Genomic DNA, 22806 nt, shown 5'->3' with positions numbered 1-22806 from the left:
TAAAATTAAAGCATGTATCTCCCATATTCAAAATGAGCATTGTGAGCTTCTGTAGTCATAATTTTATTATCGCCATTTTCCAGCATGGTTTTAATTATGACCTTTCTCTCAGAAGAAGCCGTATATTTAGGATTAGGAACTTGCTCCTCTAACTAGTCTTGTTAAAGACTACAGCTTGATACATTCTGTGCTCCAACTTTTATAAAAACCAGTGAACATTTCTAATAACACTTTTCTAATTTCATGGTTCACTGCACAGTCAGTAAAGATTTAAATAATTTAGAAAGAAAGCCTATTCTTTTTCTTTATTAGAAGTTTGAGTCAAGCAAATTCTTTGACATTTAATAGGTTTTTAACCCTTTTAATAACTTCTTATAATAAAATTTATTGGCAGTTGTTTTAAAGAAAGGGTTATTATGTTAGCATGAATAGCAGTCAGTATTTTTTATGATTAGTTTTGAGACCTTGACTTTATATGACTCAACGTGTGTAATAGCATAAATGAATGAAGTGTGTTGAGATTGACTAAATCAGGTATACCAAGAAATAGAGAGACCGTACATAACTACATCCATGCAATTATCTAACAGGCTATACAATTTTGCCAGACAAATATTTGAATCATAATTGTTTTAAAGGAGCTTAAGGTCACTTACAGAGTCAGTCACTTTAAAAGAACCAAACGAATTATAATTTTCTTGGACTGATTTTTTTTCCCAAGTTATTAATACTATGCTCAACAGGACAGGATTTCTAGTCTTTTCCTATCTGGGTTTCATGCTATTTTAATGTTTTATAATATATTATTAGAAGGATTATTGGATGGGTTCCATAATAAAAGGCTAATTTAAAGCAGCACTTTTCTTCAAAATTTTAATAAGCTGGAAACATAAAAAAAAAAAAAATCCTGTCCAAGAAGATCTTTTATGCAAGCAGAGAGTTAATTCTGCTTCCTGGGATGTGATTTTGAGCTGGGTGCTGTGTGCTTCCAGTGATTTAAGAGCCTCCAGATGAACTCCAGTGTCCCCGTTCTGAACCGCTGTGAAGAGGTCAACATGCCACTCATATCTCCATTTCTACCAGCATCCCATCAACTTCCCAGTGGAAAAGATGAGAACACAAGTTAATAGGATCTAAATATAGTGCGGAGTGCTGTTTTGGCTGATGCAGGCTGCCATGAACAGGCAGAGGCAGTTCTGAGCCATAAGCCACCACTCTCAGAGCAGAGTCTCAGAAGATTCCTCAATTCCTCATCACTGGCACTTCCAGATTGGTCTTCATGTTGCAGTGCTCACAGTCCTCGAAAGTATCCTGAAAAAAAAAAAAAAAAAAAAAAAAAAAAAGATACCATTATTCTCTCCTGTCTCTGTGCACATTAAAATTAAGGAGATGTGAACAGACATAAGCGTTGTGGGATACACTTGATAGTGTGACAACATTTTTTTTAGAGCAAAGCACTATCCACACTTTGTAATACACATGCAAAAGGCAATGGGGAGACAAAGGAACACCTTCATGACTAGTCACAGGAGTACCAACAGCAGATCTATAGATTCTTATCTATAGATTCTTAAAGATTCAGAGTGACACAACCTTGTAGAAACTGGTAATTTGCAAGTCTTGGGAAACAGGGTAGATCACGTGGTCCACAAAATTCTTTAAACAAGATAGAGCAATTCACCCACAAGTCATTATGTCCTGCAATGAATTGAACTTATGTTGACATCAACATGTAATTTTCATATTTCCCTTATTTGTGCTAAACAGAAGAGCCCTAAAGCCTACTGAAGCTTCATCAAGCCTGACAATATTGTCAATAGTTTAAAAATCACATTGGGAGACAACTATTATTCACATGAAACATTCAGAAATTGGTTTTTCTCAACCCAAGTCGAAAACAGTTGATAACTAGACGGTAAAAAGGCATACACGCTAACTACCCGTCCATAGTGATGTTGCACAGGAAAGCTTGTATGGTCAAGATTTGTGAATGAGAAGGATGGAATGTGAGTCAAGATGCCTTTACATGCATTACACATTTGTTAACCTTTCTGTCAGGCAGGTACCCATCTAGCCTTCTCCTGGGGCCATTAAACCAAGTTATACACTCTATTTACTATCTCACAGTGGCACCCTGTGCTCTGTGGCCATAAGCTGCTCAACCTGTTCTAGGGACAGTCCCCACAGATTCAGCCCTTGGCTGCGTCGACTCGTGGCAGTCTGTATCAACAGTTCTGCATGAACTAGAACTTGGCAAAGAGTGAAACAAAAGACGGCGGCACAAACCACAAGCCTGAAACTAAGTTCAGCCTTGAGAAAACACTCTTCTATCTTAGTGAATCCTCACAGTGAGTTACCTAAAGGCAAATACCGTGTTCTTCTCTCCTTGTTCCTTCTCGAGACTCCTCACCATGGCACCAATGACACTTATATGTTGCTTTGTGTTTCCCAGACTGCAAATTGAGCTGGATGCAGCAAAGGTTTCAGACAAGTTGGTCACCTTCAGTTCGCCAGGAATCAAGACCAATGCCAGCCACACAGTAGGCATAGTGAGAATGTGAAAATCCCTCCCTTTTCCAAAGGTGGAAATGAAGGTTAAGTAATTAAGAACTACAGTAGTTCACCTAAAACAGGGGCAGGCCGATTTGATGAGTAGTGTCTCCATGAGAGCGAACAATTTACCTGCAGAGGAGGAAGAGGAGGAGGGGGAAGAGGAGGAAGAGGAAGAGGAGGAGAAGTCAAATAAAAGTAGAAAGGCTGTGAGGGTTAATTACTTTTCTGTGTGACAAGACAGCTGTCACAACAGCTCTAGGAGGAAAGGTTCATTTGGCTCACAGTTTCCGAAAGTAGAGCATGTCCTGGCAGGAAAGCATGGAACAGGTCACAGTGCCTGGGCATGCGTTGGAGACTTAGTCGTATGGCGGCAGGTGGGATACAGCAAGAACAGACAGGAACTGGACATGTGCATTGCAAAGCTATCGAAGGCTCGTCCTCACCGAGATACCTCAGCAATTGGGCCCTGCTTCCTAAAGGCTCGGTAACCTTCAAAATGGCTGCATAAGCTAAGCATCAGGCATGCAAAATCTAAGCCTGAGAAGACATGTCAGTTGCAAACATTAACTACAAATATCTCACATTAGGGTACTGGAAAGAGCTTTGAAACCTAGTAGAGTTCCTACTGTCTTTTGAAAGAAAAGCAAGAATCCAAAACACTAAATTCAAAAGTAAACTTGGTTTTGGAAGTTTAGAGTTGAAATCAAGATAATTTAAACTTTAAATTTTTATTGATGAAAATGTTTTCATTTAAATGTTCTGCCCTTCCTTTAAAACTTATTTTTTTCTTCTTCTTTAAAAATACAACTTGTGTAGTATTTAGGTTTTTTCTTTTACAATATCAGTGTTTAGTATCAAATACCTAATAGCAAAATGTTAATATTTGTATAAATGTATGCATGTCCAAATAATAAATAGAACATGCAAGGACATCACATTAGGATAATTTTTAACTTGTTTAGACAACAAATAATTAAGCTCTCTCATAGAAAGGAACTTATGAGAACAATAAGAAAAATTTAATTATTAAATTCACCCACACATTTGTTCTGTTACATGCATTTACATATTAATTGAATCCTCATCAAAATATACAATCAAATTGTAGATTTAAATAATACTATTATTTACATTCTTATCATAGACTCTTATAGTGTATCATTCCTAAGAAAAAAAGGAAAACTGCTTGGCCTTCCAGCCCTAATTACTCATGCAGGACTGAATGGACAACTCAGAACAAGACTCTGAAGCTTTCCTTAGATGCTGAGAACGGTTTGTGTTTGATGACGTACACTCATAAAAGGGGATGAGAGCAAGCACTTGTCACAGCCAACTCTAGTAGGGTCTCTTCATGTCCATGGGGAAAGCACTCCACAGCAAAAGGTGTCAAATGTTGACAGACAGGGGTGAGCATGAGAGCTTCGGAGATTCTTCGTGTTCCCCTGCTCCCGTTGGATCTGGCACAAATCCAGGAGTTGCCTGCATAGACCACAGAATGCAGCAGCTGGCAAACCATATTAGCAGAGAGGGCCTTGGGGCTAGCCCTGCTCCGGAGCTCTGTTCACCAACTGCTGCTCACTTAAACAGCTGGATCTGAGCAGGGAGAGACGGGCTGTCGTTAGAGTTTTATGTGTACAACTGTTCCAATATAGATTGTCTGCTAGAGGCAGGGATAACGATAGCTTTCCAGGCTCCCACAATGGACCGGGAAGGATGCTGACGTTCAAAGAAAACAGCAGACACGAGAATTGTGGTATGCACACAGAGTTTTGAACACCAACAGCAAATCTCCAATGTTCTGTAGTATTCTAGAGTGCAATTTTAACCTCATTTGTCACTGTGCAGCTAACACTATCACAAGTACTTTCTGGAGGCAGAGGTGTCCCAGTCACACCAAAATAATGTTTGACAATTGCAGTCCTAAGTAGACAACATGGGCCTGTGTTTTTCTTTCCATTTCCAAAGAAAATCAAAGGTCTCACACATGCTGAAAGGTGTGGCAAATGTTGTCCCTAGTGTGTCCCACTATCTTCAACCCGGAACTCTTCGGTTGTAGAAGAGATGTGCCATGCAAGTCAGAAGGTCCATCCCAGAGCAGGGCCTAGGCCGAATGAATGGGCAGTGTCTACCCTGCTCTCATAACCAATTCTGATGGAACTTTGGGTTTTCATTAATTGGAAAAAGGCTTTGAAGTGATGCATATGAAATTCCCCTTCATCATCATAATCTTCCTCCTTTGTTTTAATTGGCATTTTTACTACCATAAGTATGAAAATACTATTGTACAATAGCAACTAGTAAAATTCAAAGAAATAATACAATCCAGTTTGCATAAAAAAGAGATCCAGCCCGTTCTCAGATCAAATGTAATTCCCAAATGAGGAAATAGATGGGTAGTGAAGATACCAATGACATATAGTACTTTTACATAAGATAGCATAAAGTTTACTGATATTTTTTAAAAGTGAGAAATAAACACATTAGACATTACTTCTAATGCATTTGAGTGCTGGGGCTTAGCAAATAAAGTCCCCAAGTGATTAAGATGTGCAGTGCTCTGTATGGAGCCAGCCCAGTCTATGCCGAATGTACCTGACCAGAACACCTCTACATTCCAGTTCACAAAAATATGATGAATGCCTACTGTGTGCTGGATTCTTCACAGTGGTGAAGAACATAGATGCTTTAGTCTATAACCCATTAGGTTGTATCAATTAAAATTACCTTTAGCAGCATATAAAAGATAGCCTCGGGGTGACAAATCAGCAGGGATGGTGTCGTTAATGACCACATTAATCAGAGACCCAGAGACTGAAACCCCTCTACTCATTGTTCTTCCAGCCACCTCAGAGCCCTGCCAAATAGCCCTGCCATTTCCTCCAGCTCCAACCACCATCCAATAATTTTACCAGCAGGAACAAGAAAAGAACACAGAAAAAAATAATCATCACTAATAACCGTGACTTTACACACTTGTTGACTATAAATGTAAAATATGAGGGAAAACAGAAAACTCTCTGGCTGGTTTAAATTTTGTATCTGACATCAAGGATCACCAACCAACCAGTGCACTGCAGGAGGAGACTGGTAATGAAGGCCTTTATGAGGTCTCTAATTATTATGTTTTATAATTAGATGTCATCTACCTTAATTCTCCCCTCCCTCATACTAAACAATAGTAATTAAAACTTAAGTGGTTCCCATGAAAGTAACACAACATTTGTGTACTTCTCCTAGTCAGGAATGTCACAGTGATGCTAGGGTTTCACTCTATATGAGCACGTGGCTCCCGAAGAGTTGATGCTGGCCTCTTCTCATGCTTTCCTGGTGCAGTGTCAAAAACGTCTGCCTAGCCTGCCACAACTGGTGGCATGGCGAGTCCTTACCCACAAGATCCTTGGCTCCACCGCAGTCGAAGGCTACTTCCTCTTTAAGGCAGCGGCAAGAATACAGACCTAGAATAGCACAAGTTAGCATAAGAAAAATCGGATATTTTGCTAAACAGTAAAAGAAATGGGTGCTTTGGAAGGGAGATTATCCCTCTGTAAGGGACACTTCAATGCCACGAATCTGTGTGAAAAATCAATTTAGACCTGATAATCCTGAAGCACCAGGCTAAAACTACCAGATTTCTGCACAGATGAGATAAAATGGCCTCAAAACACGTCACACGTGGCGTATGCTTTGGAACCAGAGGTACATGGGAAGAAGAAATCAAGGGATCAAGTTGTTCCGCATCGTTACAAAGATGATTTAGTTAAAGTCTGACTCACCTGGCAAGTACTCTTAATTCACAGACCTATGGAACATGCTCCCTGCATCACCAAGGCTGAATTCGCATCCGAGCGATTTACATGAGGCCGGGTTAGAAGAGGTTGGCCCGTACATAGGGCAGTGCCCATTCACAGGCGGCCACCTTTCCATACCCATAATTAAAGCTGTGGGAAATGCTACGAGGCCTAGGAGTTCAATACACTTGGGAGTAAGCCCTTCAAAAGATAGTTTATGTTTCCTCTTCTTTTAAAAGTCAGTTCTGATTTTCTCCGTACCCTCTGAAAACGGCAGGCTATCTGGGAGAGCTGTCTCTCCCGTGACTGCTTCGGGACAGGGTGACTTCGTGAATTAGGAGATTTGCCTTTAAAGGCATGGAGAGCAATACAGTTTGTGGTCTTGAAAAACAGACGCTGGTTCAGACCCGGAAGTTGGAAAACTTGTGGAACCAACCTAAGCTTCACCAAGAGCACAAGGTGCAGCTGAACAATGGAGCCTGCCAGGGAGCTGGGGAACAACCAGAGGGTGAAATGGTCCAACGCAAGACCTGTCGGGAAGCAAGAACAAGGGCTGCAGACCTGCACAGCCTAGGTCTACACTCAGCTGGACTAGTTAGTGTTGTGAAATGGCGTGTACACACTGGTAGAAAATAATGTTGCTGCTATACAAAAAAAAAAAAAAAAAGCTTAGAAATTACCCGACTGAAATGTTATTATGACCTGAAAAGAAAATCTGAGCGTCTCGGTCTATGTGGAATCTTTTTTGCTATGCAACAGCAGCTAGCGTTAATTAGAGTTTTCAGTTCCATGTGTATTTTTAACTATCAAGTCCTTTGCTGCATCTTTGTCCATATTCTCCACTCTTGTTCTCTCTCATCTTGAGCACTTTTAAAACAAGCCTTCTCACAGGGAACTAAACAAGCCACACCAATACATCCCAGGACCAGTCCCTAATGTGTTAGGCTTGACCTGCTAGAGAAATGTTCAGTGAAATCCACCATACTGCTCTCACACAATGCATTTGACCTCCAGATAACGTTAAGTGCTTCATCTCCCAGCGTGTTTCATTTTAATCCTACAGAGACAAAAATTCATTGCTTGAATTACAAGAGGGAGTGTCGTTACGGCTGAAAAGCAGTCACCTGATAGCATAGTGGATTAATATTGAGACGTGGCAGTTTAGAGCCTTACTTTCAAATCTGTCTGCACAGTCAAGTCACTGCCATGGTCAATTGATCAATTGGTACATACCTATCCATAGGCATCCTGAGGAAGATGGTTAGGAGATAATTCTGGTTATTCGATAAAGCATTAACGGAACCAGGCCACGTGCAGGGAGAGAGTGTCTTGTCCACATCGCATGGAAATGCAGTCCCGAAATCTCAGTGTGATTGCCTAAGCAAGACATGAATGATAGTCACAGCGGTTGACGTGCCCAAAAAAATTGGAGGAAACTCACAAAATCCCAACCTTAAATGAAGAGCTACGGGGGGGGGGGGGGGGGTAGTCAATGGCTTCTGAGGCAAGGACGATTGGTTCTCTCAAGGGACAAGTTCCCTGATAGGTTATCTGACCTACACTGGTCAGCTCTGAACACATAAAAGCGACAGTAAAAGGACATGTCAAGGTTTTTAAACATGTGTGTGTGTGTGCGCGCGCGCGCGCGCGCACAAAAGCATTATATATAATAAATACAAAATGGGAGCTGTGGGGTGAGGGATACAAGTGATATAAGTACAATTTAATCCTGTATGAAACTCTCAAAAAATATAAACTGAGAATGTTCGTTCTCTTCTTGTCTTCTAAAACCTTCCTTAAATGATTAGAATTAAGACACAGGGCTTAATGGGTGGCTGTGATACTAAAATCACAAATGACTTTGTAATTTGGACCTCGTTCTGACAAGAACCAGCATGTTGACATCTTTATCACATAAATAAATACAGTGTTACGTGTAAATGGAATCCAATAAGATGTCTATTTATCCGAACAAAAATAGAAGTATAGGGACCTGGTCTTGAGTGATGGAATGCAATGTTGACCCAATTATGAAAATCTGGTTTGGGTTGGATGATTGTGATAATGAGATTAAAACCCAGGACCTTGTCCATGCCAGACAGCACTACAGCTGAGTGATTTTCAAGCTCCATTTTTGGTATTCTTTAATCTATTATAATACAGAGAATCATTATAATACAGAGAATATTACTGTGTATTCCGCTTAGAAGCACAACCTACCATCTACAAGTTAAAGAAACTTTTTTAAGCTGGTCCCCATAGCATTCACCTCTAACCTCAGAATACAGAGGCTGAAGCAGCAGAATCATGAATTCCATGGTAACCTGAGCTGGCATAGTGAGACCCTTTGTCCAAAAGTCAAAACTTAAAATAAAAATGAAAATGAAAATACAAGAAACCTTTCAAGAAGCATGTTTTTGAAAATGTGTCTATTCGTCCATCTATTTTAGATGCAAGATATTGGGAGTGCAGAAGGAGCTCAGTACAGTTCTCATCCTCAGATGGCAGCCATGAGGCCGAGGGGCCAGCCTACAGACATCAGACAGCAGGCAAGCATGATGCAGCCCGGCCAGCTGACCACCATCAATCAGTCACAGCTGAGTGCACAGTTGGGCTTGAACATGGGAGGAACCAATGTCCCCCACAACTCCCCTTCTCCACCCGGGAGCAAGTCTGCAACCCCTTCGCCATCCAGCTCAGTGCATGAGGATGAGTGCGAGGACACCTCCAAGGTATGACCTGTGCTTGCCACCTTCATTGCCATGTGAGGAGGGCGTGTGTGTGTGTGTGTGTGTGTGTGTGTGTGTGTGTGTGTGTCTTCCCTATGAGAAACACTAGTGGGAAGCGTATTCTTGGTTAATGAAGCAGGAGTGGATTCAACCACGTGCGGACCCTATACTTTTAAGTTCCTTATTTAACCTTTCAGTGTGTGTGTGTGTGTGTGTGTGTGTGTGTGTGTGTGTGTGTGTGTAGGTAGGTAGGCATTTGAGTGGGAAATTGCTTTTTAAATGCTATTGGTGATTAAAAAAAATTAGGTGAAATTTCCTTTAAATTCCTTTAAAGTTGTTTAGTGGAGTTGTTACTTTAAAGTATAATACTTTTTTTAAAAAATAAGTAAAGAAAGAAAAAGAAATGTTCAAACCAAAATCCTGTAGGCTTTTGCTTGAAAACACTAAACTCTTCCCCCCTTCCCCTAATTACCAATGAAGTGTCACCCAGATTTATCCTAGTGAGAAGGATGTGTGTCTACCTACTGTGAGCATGCCAACCAGGACATGAATACTGTCTTTCTATTCTCATTCTTTTTTAAAGGTTTATTTTATTTGTGATATGTATAGGCAGCGGGTGGACATTACACAGGTCCTTGGGAGGAGGCCCGAGGCTCTGGCTCCTGGGAGGCTTTTGTGACTGCCCAATGTAGATGCTGGAAACCAAACTCAGGTGCACTGCATGATCACTTCAAGCTCCTAACTGCTGAACCATCTTTCAAGACCTCTTTTTTATGTCTTTTAAAATCTTCCTAATAAATAGACAGATGTGTCAGCCACTCTGTTTTCTTATCACCTTCCTAAGAGTTTTGATTGGCAGAAGTTCAATTGCCACCGTTCTGCTAAAGGAATTGCTCTGAGATCTGAACTATAGTATCAGATCTATGGGGCTGTCATTTATGTGACTGTAAATATATAGTTACAGACTGTTAATAGTGCAGGTAAATTGTAATTCACAGGTTAATTCGATTTATGATAGCATTGGCAGTGTTTTCTTATTTCTGTACTCCTGATGCCCTGGTATTTGGGATGGGCAGGGCAGGTGACTGCTATCCAGGGTTGGGTATAGCCAACCCATAAAGACCAGAGTCTACTGACACTATGCTGACCAAGCACTTTCCTTGCTCACAACATGCCCACACTGCCATTCCTGCACACAATACTGCCAACACATCCTCTGTGCCCGTGTTGCCCTGGTCCTTTCTGTCCTTCATTGAGTTAGGTCCCTCCACAGGCGACCATGTACTGAGCTGTGCCTCCCACTCTAGGGATCTGTGAGTGCAAACTTCTCCCATCCCAGCAGTCATTTCCATGTGTTGCCAACTTCCCAAACAAAATAAAAATAAATTCCAAGTATGAGTGTCAGAGTGTCTGCAAACACATTAAATTCTCCTCACCCTCCCTGTCAGTCCTGAGGTAAGTGGGGGCTTATCCATTCTCAGAAAGAGGAACTATTAAAAGACTAATTGAGAATGACTCAACCACTGCTTTAGTGAAAACCTGGACATCAGCTGAATGTTCAGATGACAAAGATATTTTCCTAAAGAAATATGGATTTTTCTAATAGTACCTAACAGCCAGTGATTCTTTGGACCCAAATATGAACATCAACCATATGACTGTTGCAAGAGATTCATGGTTTCTAGGCAATATCCTAGGCATAAATGGTATGTGTTGTATTATATTCATACATATACGTATGTGTGGAATTAATGTTCAATTTGTACGTCATGATTATCTTTATCAGCAATCCTTCCTGACCTTTCAAAAAATTAATGCAAAATTTGCGGTGTCTTCTAAAATAAATTTTATACAGGATATGTCTTAACTACAGTAACATTGCACACACTCTTCACCTTACACAAGTGGCTGAGTGGATAAAAGCCTGAAATTCTTAGAACTCTCATTCTGCCCTTTACTGTTGACCCCTTAGGAACACAGCTCATAACTGTCCCAAGGCAGGAACACAAGTTCATATGCTAAACCTCCAAGCTGATGTGAAATGTGACCACTGAGTTTCCAGTCCCTCGCTCAATACTCAGATTCCAAAAACCCTTGCTTCAGTCTCTGCCACTGGCTGTAAGCCTGTGTGGAAGAGTTCATATTCTGTAGCCGCAAACTCTTCAGTTTTGGGTGTGCGGTGGTAAAAAGATGGATTTCTCAACAATACCCTTGGAGGTTTTTCTTCCCTTTTTAATTTATTCTTTAAAGTTTTTTTTAAAGTACAGGCTTTATCCCACTCCCAGTCCACCTGACTGTTCCACATCCCATACCTCCTCCCAACCCCTGTCTCCAAGAGGATGTTCCCACCCCAGCCCCACCCCATCAGACCTCCCCATTCCCTGAGGCCCCAAGTCTCTCTCTCTCTCTCTCTCTCTCTCTCTCTCTCTCTCTCTGTCTCTCTCTAAGTCCTGACCTGGCAGTCCTTTGCTGTATATGTGTTGGGGACCTCATATTAGCTGGTATATGCTGCCTAAGTGTCTGAGAGATCTTGGGGGTCCAGGTTATTTGAGAATGCTGGTCTTCCTATAGGGCTGTCCTCCTCCCCAGCTTCTTCCAGCTTTCCCCTAATTCAACCACGGGGGTCCCCGGCTTCTGTCCACTGGTTGGGTGTAAGTATCTATATCTGTCTCAGTCAGCTGCTTGTTGGGCCTCTGGGAGGGCAGCCATGCTAGGCTCCTGTTTGTAAGCACACCATAGCATCAGTATTAGTGTCAGGCCTTGGGGCCTCCCCCTGAGCTAGATCCCAATTTGGGCCTATCCCTGGGCCTCCTTTTCCTCAGGCTTTTCTCCATTTTTGTCCCTGCAGTTCTTTCAAACAGGAAATAACTGTTTTGTTTTGCTTTGCTTTTTTTTTTTTTAATGACTTTTTTCTTTTACACAAACATTCCAGAGGTTCTGTTCAACTGTATTTTCCATCTCAAGAAAATCCATTCCCTATTCTACTTTTGAATGCTGTTGCTGACCATGGATTCAGAATTCCTCTGATGCTTGTGTGTGTGTTATATTCCTCTTACATGTGTTAAACTGCTAGAAAATTCCTCTGCTGAAACTAAGTATTTTTTATGATACTTAAGAATTATACAGTATTTTTTCTTTTATGTGTGTGTAGGATTTCTGTGGAATGGTGTTATACAACAACTCTAGTTAAATATGAAACAGCATTAAGTCAAAAGATCATTGAAATCATTTATAAGGAGTGAACCACACAGGAATATGGAGTTCCAGCCTGGCGAAAGCATGCTTTCAAAGCATGCCTCTTAACACGCCATGCTGTCTTTAAGCAATTACATATTGATTCCAGATTATCTAATTGAACAATTAAATGGATTAACTCTGTTTTGACAGAAAAATACACCAGTAAATACAGCAGTAGAATTAATTATCATCTTACAAGCACCACCCATGGCCTTCATTGCTCTGGAGATCTGTTGACAGCTTCAAGTCACAAATGAGACCTGCAGAGAAGAGGCAAGAAAGAAAAAAAAAAAAAAAGGGCAAGCTCAGGCAGCTTGCTGCTTGGCTCTATAATCCAGCTCCTGTAATTTAACAGACACTTCAAAACACTCACAGTACCTGGCGTTACAAGTGTATTTGGGATTTAGTTAGCGGTTCCTTTAATTAAATTACAGGCTATGAATCACAGTCGATATGGAGTTTAATTTTGCTTGCTTTTGCTTTCATTTTTCCGTTGAAAACATCCTTATGTTTACATGTGTCTCATAAAGGACACATGGGTAAGTCATCTTTTACTCTGAAATGGAACAGTTACATCATTTACACAAACAGCTGGGCCCATCTCTCCTTCTTATTGTATTCCTTCCTATTTGCCCCACCGGTATTTTATATGACTTGTTCCACCTTAAGACTTTTTTTTTCAATCCCACAATCTCTGAATTTAACACTAGAAATACCGATGTTTGTTTTCTTACTTTTGTTTTTATTAGTTCTTTGAGAATTTTGAGTTTCCTCTAACATGTTTTCTAGACATTCATTCACCAAGTCACACCAAATCCACTGTCCCTTCCATATCCTCAAGAATACTTAGGGGGTCTCAAACTATTCTTGAATGTGTTGTCTTCCACTGGATTGCGGTTGACTTGACAGTAGCTATACTCATAAAGAACTCTGACTCTTCCTTCCCCAGCATCTAACAAGGGCCAAAAGCTCATGGCTGTGGGCTTGTATCCCAAACTTCTCTTTCTACCCCGGGACTTAGTCTAATTTGGGACTGCCCGGGCTTTATTCATGAAAGGTATACACTGATTGATATTTTTACGTTACTATTTAGATGACTTTTAAGTTGAAATCTCTTCCTTCTGATTGAAACACTTCTAGTTTTGCTAATGAGCCTTTCGATTATAATTTTTAATTCTTTAACATAGTAAAATTCAGTAAATACCATGCTTATTGTTTCCTGTACCTTTTTCCTCCAATTTTATTTATACATATCTACTTTTGTCTTAATTTTAAATTGTTCTTTTGGAGTGGGTCTGCTGGGAACATGCTTACCTTAAAGGCCATTTCTGCTGCATATATCTCTAGGCTGACAGTCCCTACCTTGCAGTGTTTTAGGCTGTCATCTTAGTCTTTTGAGCCCCAGCTTCTGTTGTTGCTTTTGAGATGCACTGCCTCTGCCTTTCTTGGAGAGGAACCAGCCTCTTCCCTCTGATTGGTTTGAAAATCTCTTGCCTTTAGTGTTCTTCAGCTTCAAGGTGATGAGTATGGGCTTTGTTACACTTTTCTTGAATTTAATTATTTCTGTACTTCATTTCTGGAATATCTCCACCACATTTTTTTTTTAGATATTGCCCCTTGCTCCCTTATTTCTGTACTTCATTTCTGGAATATCTCCACCACATTTTTTTTTTTTTTTTAGATATTGCCCCTTGCTCCCTTCTCATTCTGTAGTCCTAAGATGATTTGTGCTAGACTTCTCATCCTCCACAGATCCCTCCTCTGCCCAACATGCTTTTGTGCAACTTTTTTTTTTTTACCGTATATACTGATTCTTACAAATTTGTCTATCTCTATATCTTAGTTGGTAATTATTTTCATCTATATCTAATCTGAAATTTAAATGATCCTTAGTGACTGTATTTTCAAGTACATTTCTAACAGTATTTTCTCAAATCTAAACATTTTCTTAGTTATTTAATATTTTTCTCATACATTTAAACCCTCTGTCTTAGTTACCTTTCAGTTGCTGTGACAAAACACCATGATAAGGCCATTTAATAAGCAAAGAGTTTAGTGGGAGCTTATAGTTCCAGAGTTTGGAGTCCAGAACCATCATGGTAGGGAATATGGTACCAAGAAGACAGGCATGGCTAGAGCAGTGGCTGAAAGATTTGCCTACTTATCTGCAAGTAGGAGGCAGAGAGAGAGAGAGAGANCTTAGTACATTGTCATCATGGCAGGAAACATGGTGGCATTCAGGTAGGCATAGTGCTGGAGAGGTAGATGAGAGTTCTACATCAAGATCTGAAGGGAGAAAGAGAGAGAGAGAGAGAGAGAGAGAGAGAGAGAGAGAGAGAGAGAGAGAGAGAGAGAGAGAACTAATTAGGAATTGCATGGGCTTTTGGAATCTGAACGCGTGGCCCCAGGGATACTCCTTCTCCAACAAGGTCATCTTAATCCTTCCCAAACAGTTCCACTAGCTAGGAACTGAGCACTTAAATACCAGCCTTTGAGGACCATTCTCATTCAGCCAGCACATGCTCCCTTGCCTAATTCTTACAAAGTCTGTGATCTACTTCTCGTTTTAACATCTTGCCATATTTTGGGTTCTGCTTTTGGAATATGAGTTTATATCCCAGCTTAGTGAAAATCGTTTTAGACGAGGTTTGAAAACACAGTCCTCGGGAGAGAGTTTCAGTTTGCTTCTGCCAGATCTTTTGGGCCTTTACAATACAGAACCACACTTAGCTTGCTGTGGTCAGACCTTTCCCAACCACCCAAATGGTGGCACCCCTTGCAAATGCTGACTGCTATTTAGAGATTATCCTGTTATTTTTCTTCTCTCTTTGTAGAAGCAAGTCTTCAGAGCATTCTTCCTTGAGGTGTGGGAGAGCACCTGCAGAGAGAATTATCTTACCCCAGCCTTGAGATGGACAATTCTCATCCTTTTATAGGATCTCTAACAGAACCTTGCTATAAGCATCCTGCTTGTGGGAGCCTCAGATTTATCTACTGTGGCCTGGACTCTGCCCAGACAAAGCTTTTTCAGCAATACCTTGACTGAATGCTGACTTAGGACTCTTCCTGCTTCTCTCCTTTCACTTAGACCTTTTGCTCTAAGCCATTCTTACTAAGTTGCTGATTCCTTAGTGTGTGTGCTCTCAAATACTAGGTAGAGTCAGAAAGGTGGGGACTTGGTGAGTCTCCTTCGTGTGCTTCATCCATTACCTAGAGTGAGTCTCATTCAGAGTAGTTAGTCTTTAGCAGTGTTTTACAATCAAGAGCTTCTTAGACTACAATAAAGTCCTAGCCAATCTGCTATACTCTTTAAGTAAAACTAAACAGTGCTAGAAAAAAATGTCACATCACTTTATCAAGAAATGGGTCATAATAGTTAAAGTTCAGGTTTGAAATTAGATATTTTCCATATTGGCATGTTTTTATTGTTCAATTACTCATCAAAAATTTACATGATTTAATATGTATGATATTGCCATGTTCTTAGACTCATGCCAATTAAATTACTACATGTTCTTTGCTTATTTTTATATGTATCTATTATTGTGTCAACTTTCCATTACTCTTAATGTAAATACACATCTACTCACTAAAGACAGGATACTAGGAGACCCAAATAAGAGTCCATCAAAATCCAATATAATGAGCCAATAAGCTAACTGGAGAATGGGTAAAGGATTACTTACCAAAGCCTGGAAGACCCTCAAAGAGATACCTTACCAAAGATCACATTCCACCATGGATGACAACCTCAATGAAGCTGCACTGTTCCTGCTTCTAATTTCCACATACTTTTTGATAGCCAAGATCACTAACCATGGTGGGGAGGGCAGGAAAGAGAAATTGGTGGAATCCTAGATGACAGTCTTCTGACCTTCTCCTCTAATATATGCTAAATGTTATTAGATCCATTGCCACATCTACACACACACACACACACACACACACACACACACACACACACGCACACACACACATTAATGGTGATTCTAACAAGCTAGTACCAGGAAGATGATAAAATTCAGTCTGTCAAGTGATTGTTTCTAAAAATCAATTCAAACAAATTATGCTACGATGTAGTATTTTCAAAGAGCATATGTTCTTAAACATATTCTAGATGACTGAGCACGTTTGATAATTCATGGAATATAAATAACATGAAGCTTGGCCTAGCCACCTGGTCTCTACCTCCTCAGGCCCTTACCTTAACAGCTTGTGTTCTTTATAAGGCACAGCCCCAGGGCAGAGGAATAAGAAGTAAGCATATTGCTCTCCTCAGACAGATCAAGCAAAGATCCAGTGATCCCAGAGACTGTCACTAAAGGCTAGTAGGTATGTGTAATTATAACCAACCATACCTTACATTACAACAGTTTTTCTGGACAGCAGCCCAAAGTTTATATTTCACAGAAGGCTCCCAGGTGTCTTGCTATACTCATCTGAAAGCTATGCATGGTTACATTTTTTTGTTTTATTTTAGAATCAAGGGTCCTTAGAAATGAATTTGCTTTACAAGCTGGTACTGCTACAGTGTCCCACGGTTGTGAATCATTTCAAAATAAAAGGCCTTTCTACATGTTTTCCTATAACTGATGTATTGAGTTATTGAACATGGTGGTATTATTAATGAAGATAATAAACCCAACTGTAAAAAATGAAAGAAGTGCTACAGGCTTGCTGATTTTGCAGTAATTAGATGCTCACTTTCCGTGGTTATTTGAATTTATTCTCATAAGGGGATTAGATAGCCCCTGTTAGGAGGAAAAGAAAATGGATGTAAGCAGCAGAATTTTCACTTTTGGAACCAGGACATCCCAAAATTGCTGTGGGATGCCCCGTTTCTGTGGTGAAGACTTTACAATGTTTACTTTGTATGATAAGAGTTATAAGTGGAGTTCTATGCGTTTGTTCAGCCTATTATGCAGATGGTGCTTGATTAAAATCTATTTTAAACTGCAGCGATTACTGCTAGATAGTATGCATTAAAAGCTCTCCTGGCTCCATTAAAGGCTTTGGGGCCATGGCAGTTTATTTTAAATATGCTTATAGACATTTCTAACTTCTCCAGAGATGCTTCAATATCAGATTCTCTTTCCTTAATAATCGTGTGTGCTCGTGCACACGTGTGTGTGTGTGTGTGTGTGTGTGTGTGTGTGATGCTAAGAATTAAACCTTGAGCTTTGTGCATACTAGGCAAGAACTCCATCACTAAGCACCACCCAGGCCCTCTTTCCCTGATAATGCTAAATTTTTGTACTCTAGGAAGTATTCTCCAAGCAACATTCTGAGCACATGTTTCTTTTAAATTAAAAGATTATTATTTTCTTGTGATTAGTTTGTGAAATGCACCATTATAACTAAGATGAAGTACCAGAAGCCTGAAGATATTGTAGAATTTACATCTAAGGAAGTGCAAGGAAGTATATGCAACCTGAGAAAGCTTTTGTATAATATTTATGAGTAAAATATATATTTTTAATGTATTTATTCATTAGTGCTTTAAGTATGAAATCACTATAGGTAATCGCGGATACATTTAGTGCTTTAGTTCAGTCATATTGTTTGCTACTACAGATTTCATATACTCTTTAAATGCATTTCAAATTGTTGGCTATAATGATAAACCTTTACCTACTGCTGTAGACTATAAGAGCAGAAATACATCTCCACTGAAAGACATCACATAATGGAAAGGGGACATCAAGACTCATGAGACTTCTGATTTTCAATGTACCTGGCTTCTTTGGAAGTTTATTTTGTACATAATAAAGTTTCTCCTGTGTTCTAAATGGAACACAATGGAATTAAATTTTACTCTCTAGTTATAGAACCCTAGTAAGTGAATAAATACTCTAGAGTAGTGTCCATTGAACCCTTCTCTACCATCAAATAAAACAGAGTCACCAGTCATCAATGGCTGCTTAGATTTATCTTTAATCAACTAATATTCAATTTAAAGCCTTTCAACTCTCAATTGTACCAGCTTTATACAGGTGATCTATAGCTATGTGTAGGTAGTAGCCACCCTGTGGACAGGATAGAGAATATAATTATCATTCTAGAATATTCTATGAGACAATGGTACCCAGATTATAGAACTCAGAATTTCTTAGAAAGTTAAGGTATGAAATGGCAAGCTTTCATACATAAATGTATAAAGCCAAAATCCAGGCAATACCCAGGGACATATTGTAAATCCACTTAGCTAATTTTTTTCACCTCAACTATGTTTATCATTCTTTTATGTTCATTCTAAATACTTTGCGGTCAGAAGAGTCAGGTACTTTGCAAAATACAATCCATTACTGGCAGTAAATGGACCAAATTGAAGCAATGCTCCTTTCCCAGAAAGCTTTGCATGTGGATAGGGCCCACGTGTTTCTCTCAGGAGGAACAAAGTACCACTGGGAAGCAGGCCTTCTAAAACCCGGCACATCACCCAGACTCTAAAAGGATAGCTCCTTTTTGCATGTGTCTCATATATGAAAAGCAGTGGAAAATACAAACTACCCATCAGACAGCGATCCTGAGGCAGATATCTTTATGGAGCACCACCCAAGAACTAGAATACAGAAGACATCAAGCAACAAGAGTGAAGTTTCACTTTATTTTCTTATACCATAAGAAGAAAAAGCATCATATCCAGGAAATAATCTTTTATGCAAAAGCACTGAGCAACCTAATAAACCATGCTCTCTAAATTGCATTTTATTATTATAAAAGTGAAGATATTTCATGCATACATCTTTCCACCTTCATGTATATCTCTAGTGAGAAATAGGGCATTATATCAAAGCACAGTTGAATAACATGCAGTCAATTTTAGGAGTCTTCAGATGATTACAACCCAAGAGAGCTTTGATGACATAGGTTAATTAGAAGTAAGGACAGTGAATCTTTAGTAATGAGTAGTGGATGGATATTTTTTAAATTGGTGCTCTCGGATGTCAGTCAGTTCCCGTGCATTGCAGACAGTTCTGAGCAATGGTGACTTGAGTACATCCCTAAATGGAAGACTTAACATGTTAGTGACTGAAAGTGGATGGGTATGTTCTTAGTTCAACCAGAGGAAAAGCAAAGATGATGTACTACTATGAATAATCTGGCCTTAAGAGGGGTGAGACCCAGCTTCACAGCTTGCTATTTCTCAGGAATGTCAGATGCATCCCCAAAGACCCAGAGGAATACACTATGGCATACATATTATGTCTCCTGTGCCTTCAGAATATGAAGACAGAGATCATGAAACATTTCCTTCAGTTAAACACAACTCTGATAGTAAGACAAAATGCACCCTTCCCAACCTACAAACCAAGCCAGGAAAGTCTAGAAAACCTCCAGACAGCTAAAGGTTGCTTGCATGGGACAGCTTATGATTTTCTGGATCGTGCTCTGCATTGATTGCTTCAAATGATAATCTGTATTTCAATCAACATCAGAGTGTTTTTGTTGTTGTTGTTGTTACAGATTCTTCTTACTCAGTCATCCCAGAGAGTAGAGTATTGTTATAAGACAAAGAGGATATTTATTACAAAACCAACTTAAAAATGAAACAAGCCGGAGTCCTTGTGGTTCAGGCTCAATATTGAACAGTAGAAGAAGGAAATTATTTAAATAATTGGGGGGGGGGAATCCTTTAATTAAAAACTTTGCGTTACATGATAGATCTGTCTCTTGACATTTGATTATCTTTGAGAAAGATTGACATAATTGTCAGTCCTAATTATTTCAATTTATCCAATCATTACTATTTTAATTAATTTTTAAAATGGATATATGTAGTATTCTCTATGAATAAGCATTTACTAATCTGTGCTTTATTCCATTTCTAAGTACTGCCATCACTGATGAAATATGCTCCTAAATGTCACAATCACCCCCTTTTACTTCCAGCTTTATTAAGCCATGATTGACCAATAAAATTATATAGGAAGTGTGTAAAATAACGATTTGATGTTATATGTACATTATGAAATTATTACTATAGTCAAGATATTTAACACATCCACCACTTGATTTTAACTAGCCACCAATTTTTGTTTTCTTCTTCTTAGTTTTTGTTTGCTCTGTTTTGTTGTTCATAAGGATGTTTACAATGTGGTCTCAGCAAATTCTTTAACTTGTCCCCTTGACACTTATTCTAAGTATCACGAACTGCAACTTTAATAATGAACCTGTGCTTAATGAAAGAACTATATGCATCACTAATGTTCATAAAGTACAAGTCAGAATCTTAAATTATTATTATATAAACAATCCCTCAAGTAAAGATACCTGCTGGGTAGACTTTCATTTAAAAAATTTAAATGAATTTAAAGTCAACATCTCTACGTCTTCTTTTATCACCATAGGCTTATCCCCATATGTACCAAAATCATTGATAATAAGTAGAAATAAATTCCAGACAGACTCTTCATTTAGCATATGTTAATTTTCACATCATCACCTTTCCCTTCTTTTCTTTTCTTTTAAAGAACTGTTTATGCTTGGCTAGGAGTGATGGTGAACACCTTTAGTCCCAGCCCTCGGGAGGCAGACGGAGGTGGATCTCTGTGAGTTCCAGGCCAGCCTGGTCTACCAGTGACGTTCAGGATAGCTAAGGCTGTTACCCAGAGAAACTCTGACTCAGTTTTGTTGTTGTTGTTTATTTTTTACTCCTTGCCTACATTGCGTCCCAACCATAGTTTCCCCTGTCTCTGCCCCTCCCAATCCTCCAGCCTTCCACCTCACCTAAGTGTATGCTACAATATTGCTTGCTGAGTGGTTGTGCTTCCTGTCCTATCATCTGAAGTCACCCAAAGCTGAATGCTTTTCTCCTTGGACTACTCCATCCTTAATATTATTTTCGTTAATATGGTTTTAATTGAAATAGAATTACAGCACTGTGCCCCCTTCCTTTCTCCCTCCAGCCCCTCCCTGCTACCCTTCCTTGAAGCCCTCTTATATCCCCTCAACTCTCAAGCTTGCAGCTTCTTGTTCTTTGATTATTATTACATACCGACATGTGTGTGCATACGCGTGTACACTTGCAATGTGTGTGTGAGTGCGCGCATGCACTCACTAAGTTTTAGGGCTTCCCACTCTGCATTGGATACCTAATTATCACATGAGTCAGAGTTCAGTACCATCAAATCTGCTCTGAAAAACAAATCTGCTGTGGGAACTGCTGTTCAGAGATAATAAAAGTAAAGGAAATTTGGACTGAAGAATGAGGGAACCACAGTAAAAGAGCTCTGTTTGACCTAGTAAGAGGGCTTATCCCTGAGAGAGGCTAATTCTCCTTCTCCCAGCAGTCCTTGCTTGCCTATAGTTCTTTGCATAGAGGTGGTGGGGCTCTAAGAAAATCTCCTTCCACTCCTTCATTGGAACTGCCATTGTTCTGACCTTGTTTTGTTTTTGTTTTTGTTTTTGTTTTTTGCTTTTTGTTTGTTTTTTGTTGGTTGGTTGGTTGGTTGGTTGGTTGGTTGGTTGGTTGGTTGGTTGGTTGGTTTTTCGAGACAGGGTTTCTCTGTATAGTTCTGGCTGTCCTGGAACTCACTCTGTAGACCAGGCTGGCCTCAAACTCAGAAATCNNCCTGCCTCTGCCTCCCAAGTGCTGGGATTAAAGGCGTGCGCCACCACTGCCCGGCTGACCTTGTTTATGGGGCTCTTTCTAGGAGAAACTTTCCCAGCAGACTTCCTGGTATTATGATTCTTACAAGCTCCCCACCCCCTCTTACTCCATGTTCCCTAATGCATAGATGTAGGAGCTATGAGTTAGATGCTTCTGTTGGGGTAGGGCTCCCCATGGGGTTGATCTCTGCATTGGGTGCAGTTGTACTTTTCTGTTACTGTCTCCACTTCTGTAAAGAAGACTTCTCTGATGAGAGGTAGTAACTACACGGATCCAGGAAAGATAGCTCATACACCGTCTTTAACATTCTTCATCGCCAACCACATTGGCTCCTTTTATTCTTTTTTTAATGACTTTATTGTTATAACTGTAAATGGCTATTTATAAAATTAGATGCTATGAAAGAGTATAAAAAAGAAAACCACAAGGGTACATCCTATAGTACAAAGAAATTGCTAGGAAGATTTCAAATACATTTTAAAGAAAGCCTACTCATGTTTTTCCTTTTGCTACATATTTGTTTATTATCCTTAAGTGCTCATGCAAATCTGTGTGTAATTTCCTGTAACAGAAACCACTTCTACTAACATTCATTCGTCTTTCTTGTCAAAGTATATTATTTTATGCTAGTACTATAGCAACTGTTAAGTACTTTCTGTGTATGTCAGCAGCTACTTAAGTACTAGTAAACAAAACTAGGCGTGACCCTACCTTGGTAGCACTACCACTTGGGCTGAAAACGAGCACAGCAACCATGTGACATTGTTGTGTACTTAGAAGTTCAGGGCTTGCTGTGGATAGAAATCTAGGTAAAACAACAAATATATTAAAAGAGCCTGATGTGAGTTTGAGATATGATCACGATGTTCAGATAAGAGACATCAAA

The 22806-nt window shown here is 39.6% G+C and overlaps 1 protein-coding gene across 5 annotated transcripts in view; it reads left to right on the top strand.

Moving 5' to 3' along the window:
- Positions 1 to 22806, top strand: part of Tox (thymocyte selection associated high mobility group box) — a 302005-nt gene that overhangs the window by 239906 nt on the left and 39293 nt on the right. For all 5 annotated transcript variants that reach the window (XM_021222066.2, XM_029533315.1, XM_029533314.1 and 2 more), the window contains one exon: positions 8792 to 9073. In XM_021222066.2, the coding sequence (XP_021077725.1) occupies positions 8792 to 9073 (282 nt within the window). The remainder of the gene's footprint in view (positions 1 to 8791; positions 9074 to 22806) is intronic.

The sequence above is a fragment of the Mus pahari genome, chromosome 22 (genome assembly GCF_900095145.1).
Source record: "Mus pahari chromosome 22, PAHARI_EIJ_v1.1, whole genome shotgun sequence".
Lineage (NCBI taxonomy): Eukaryota > Metazoa > Chordata > Mammalia > Rodentia > Muridae > Mus > Mus pahari.
Note: the sequence above shows the minus strand (reverse complement) of the source record. Positions and strands in the feature narration are given on the sequence as shown.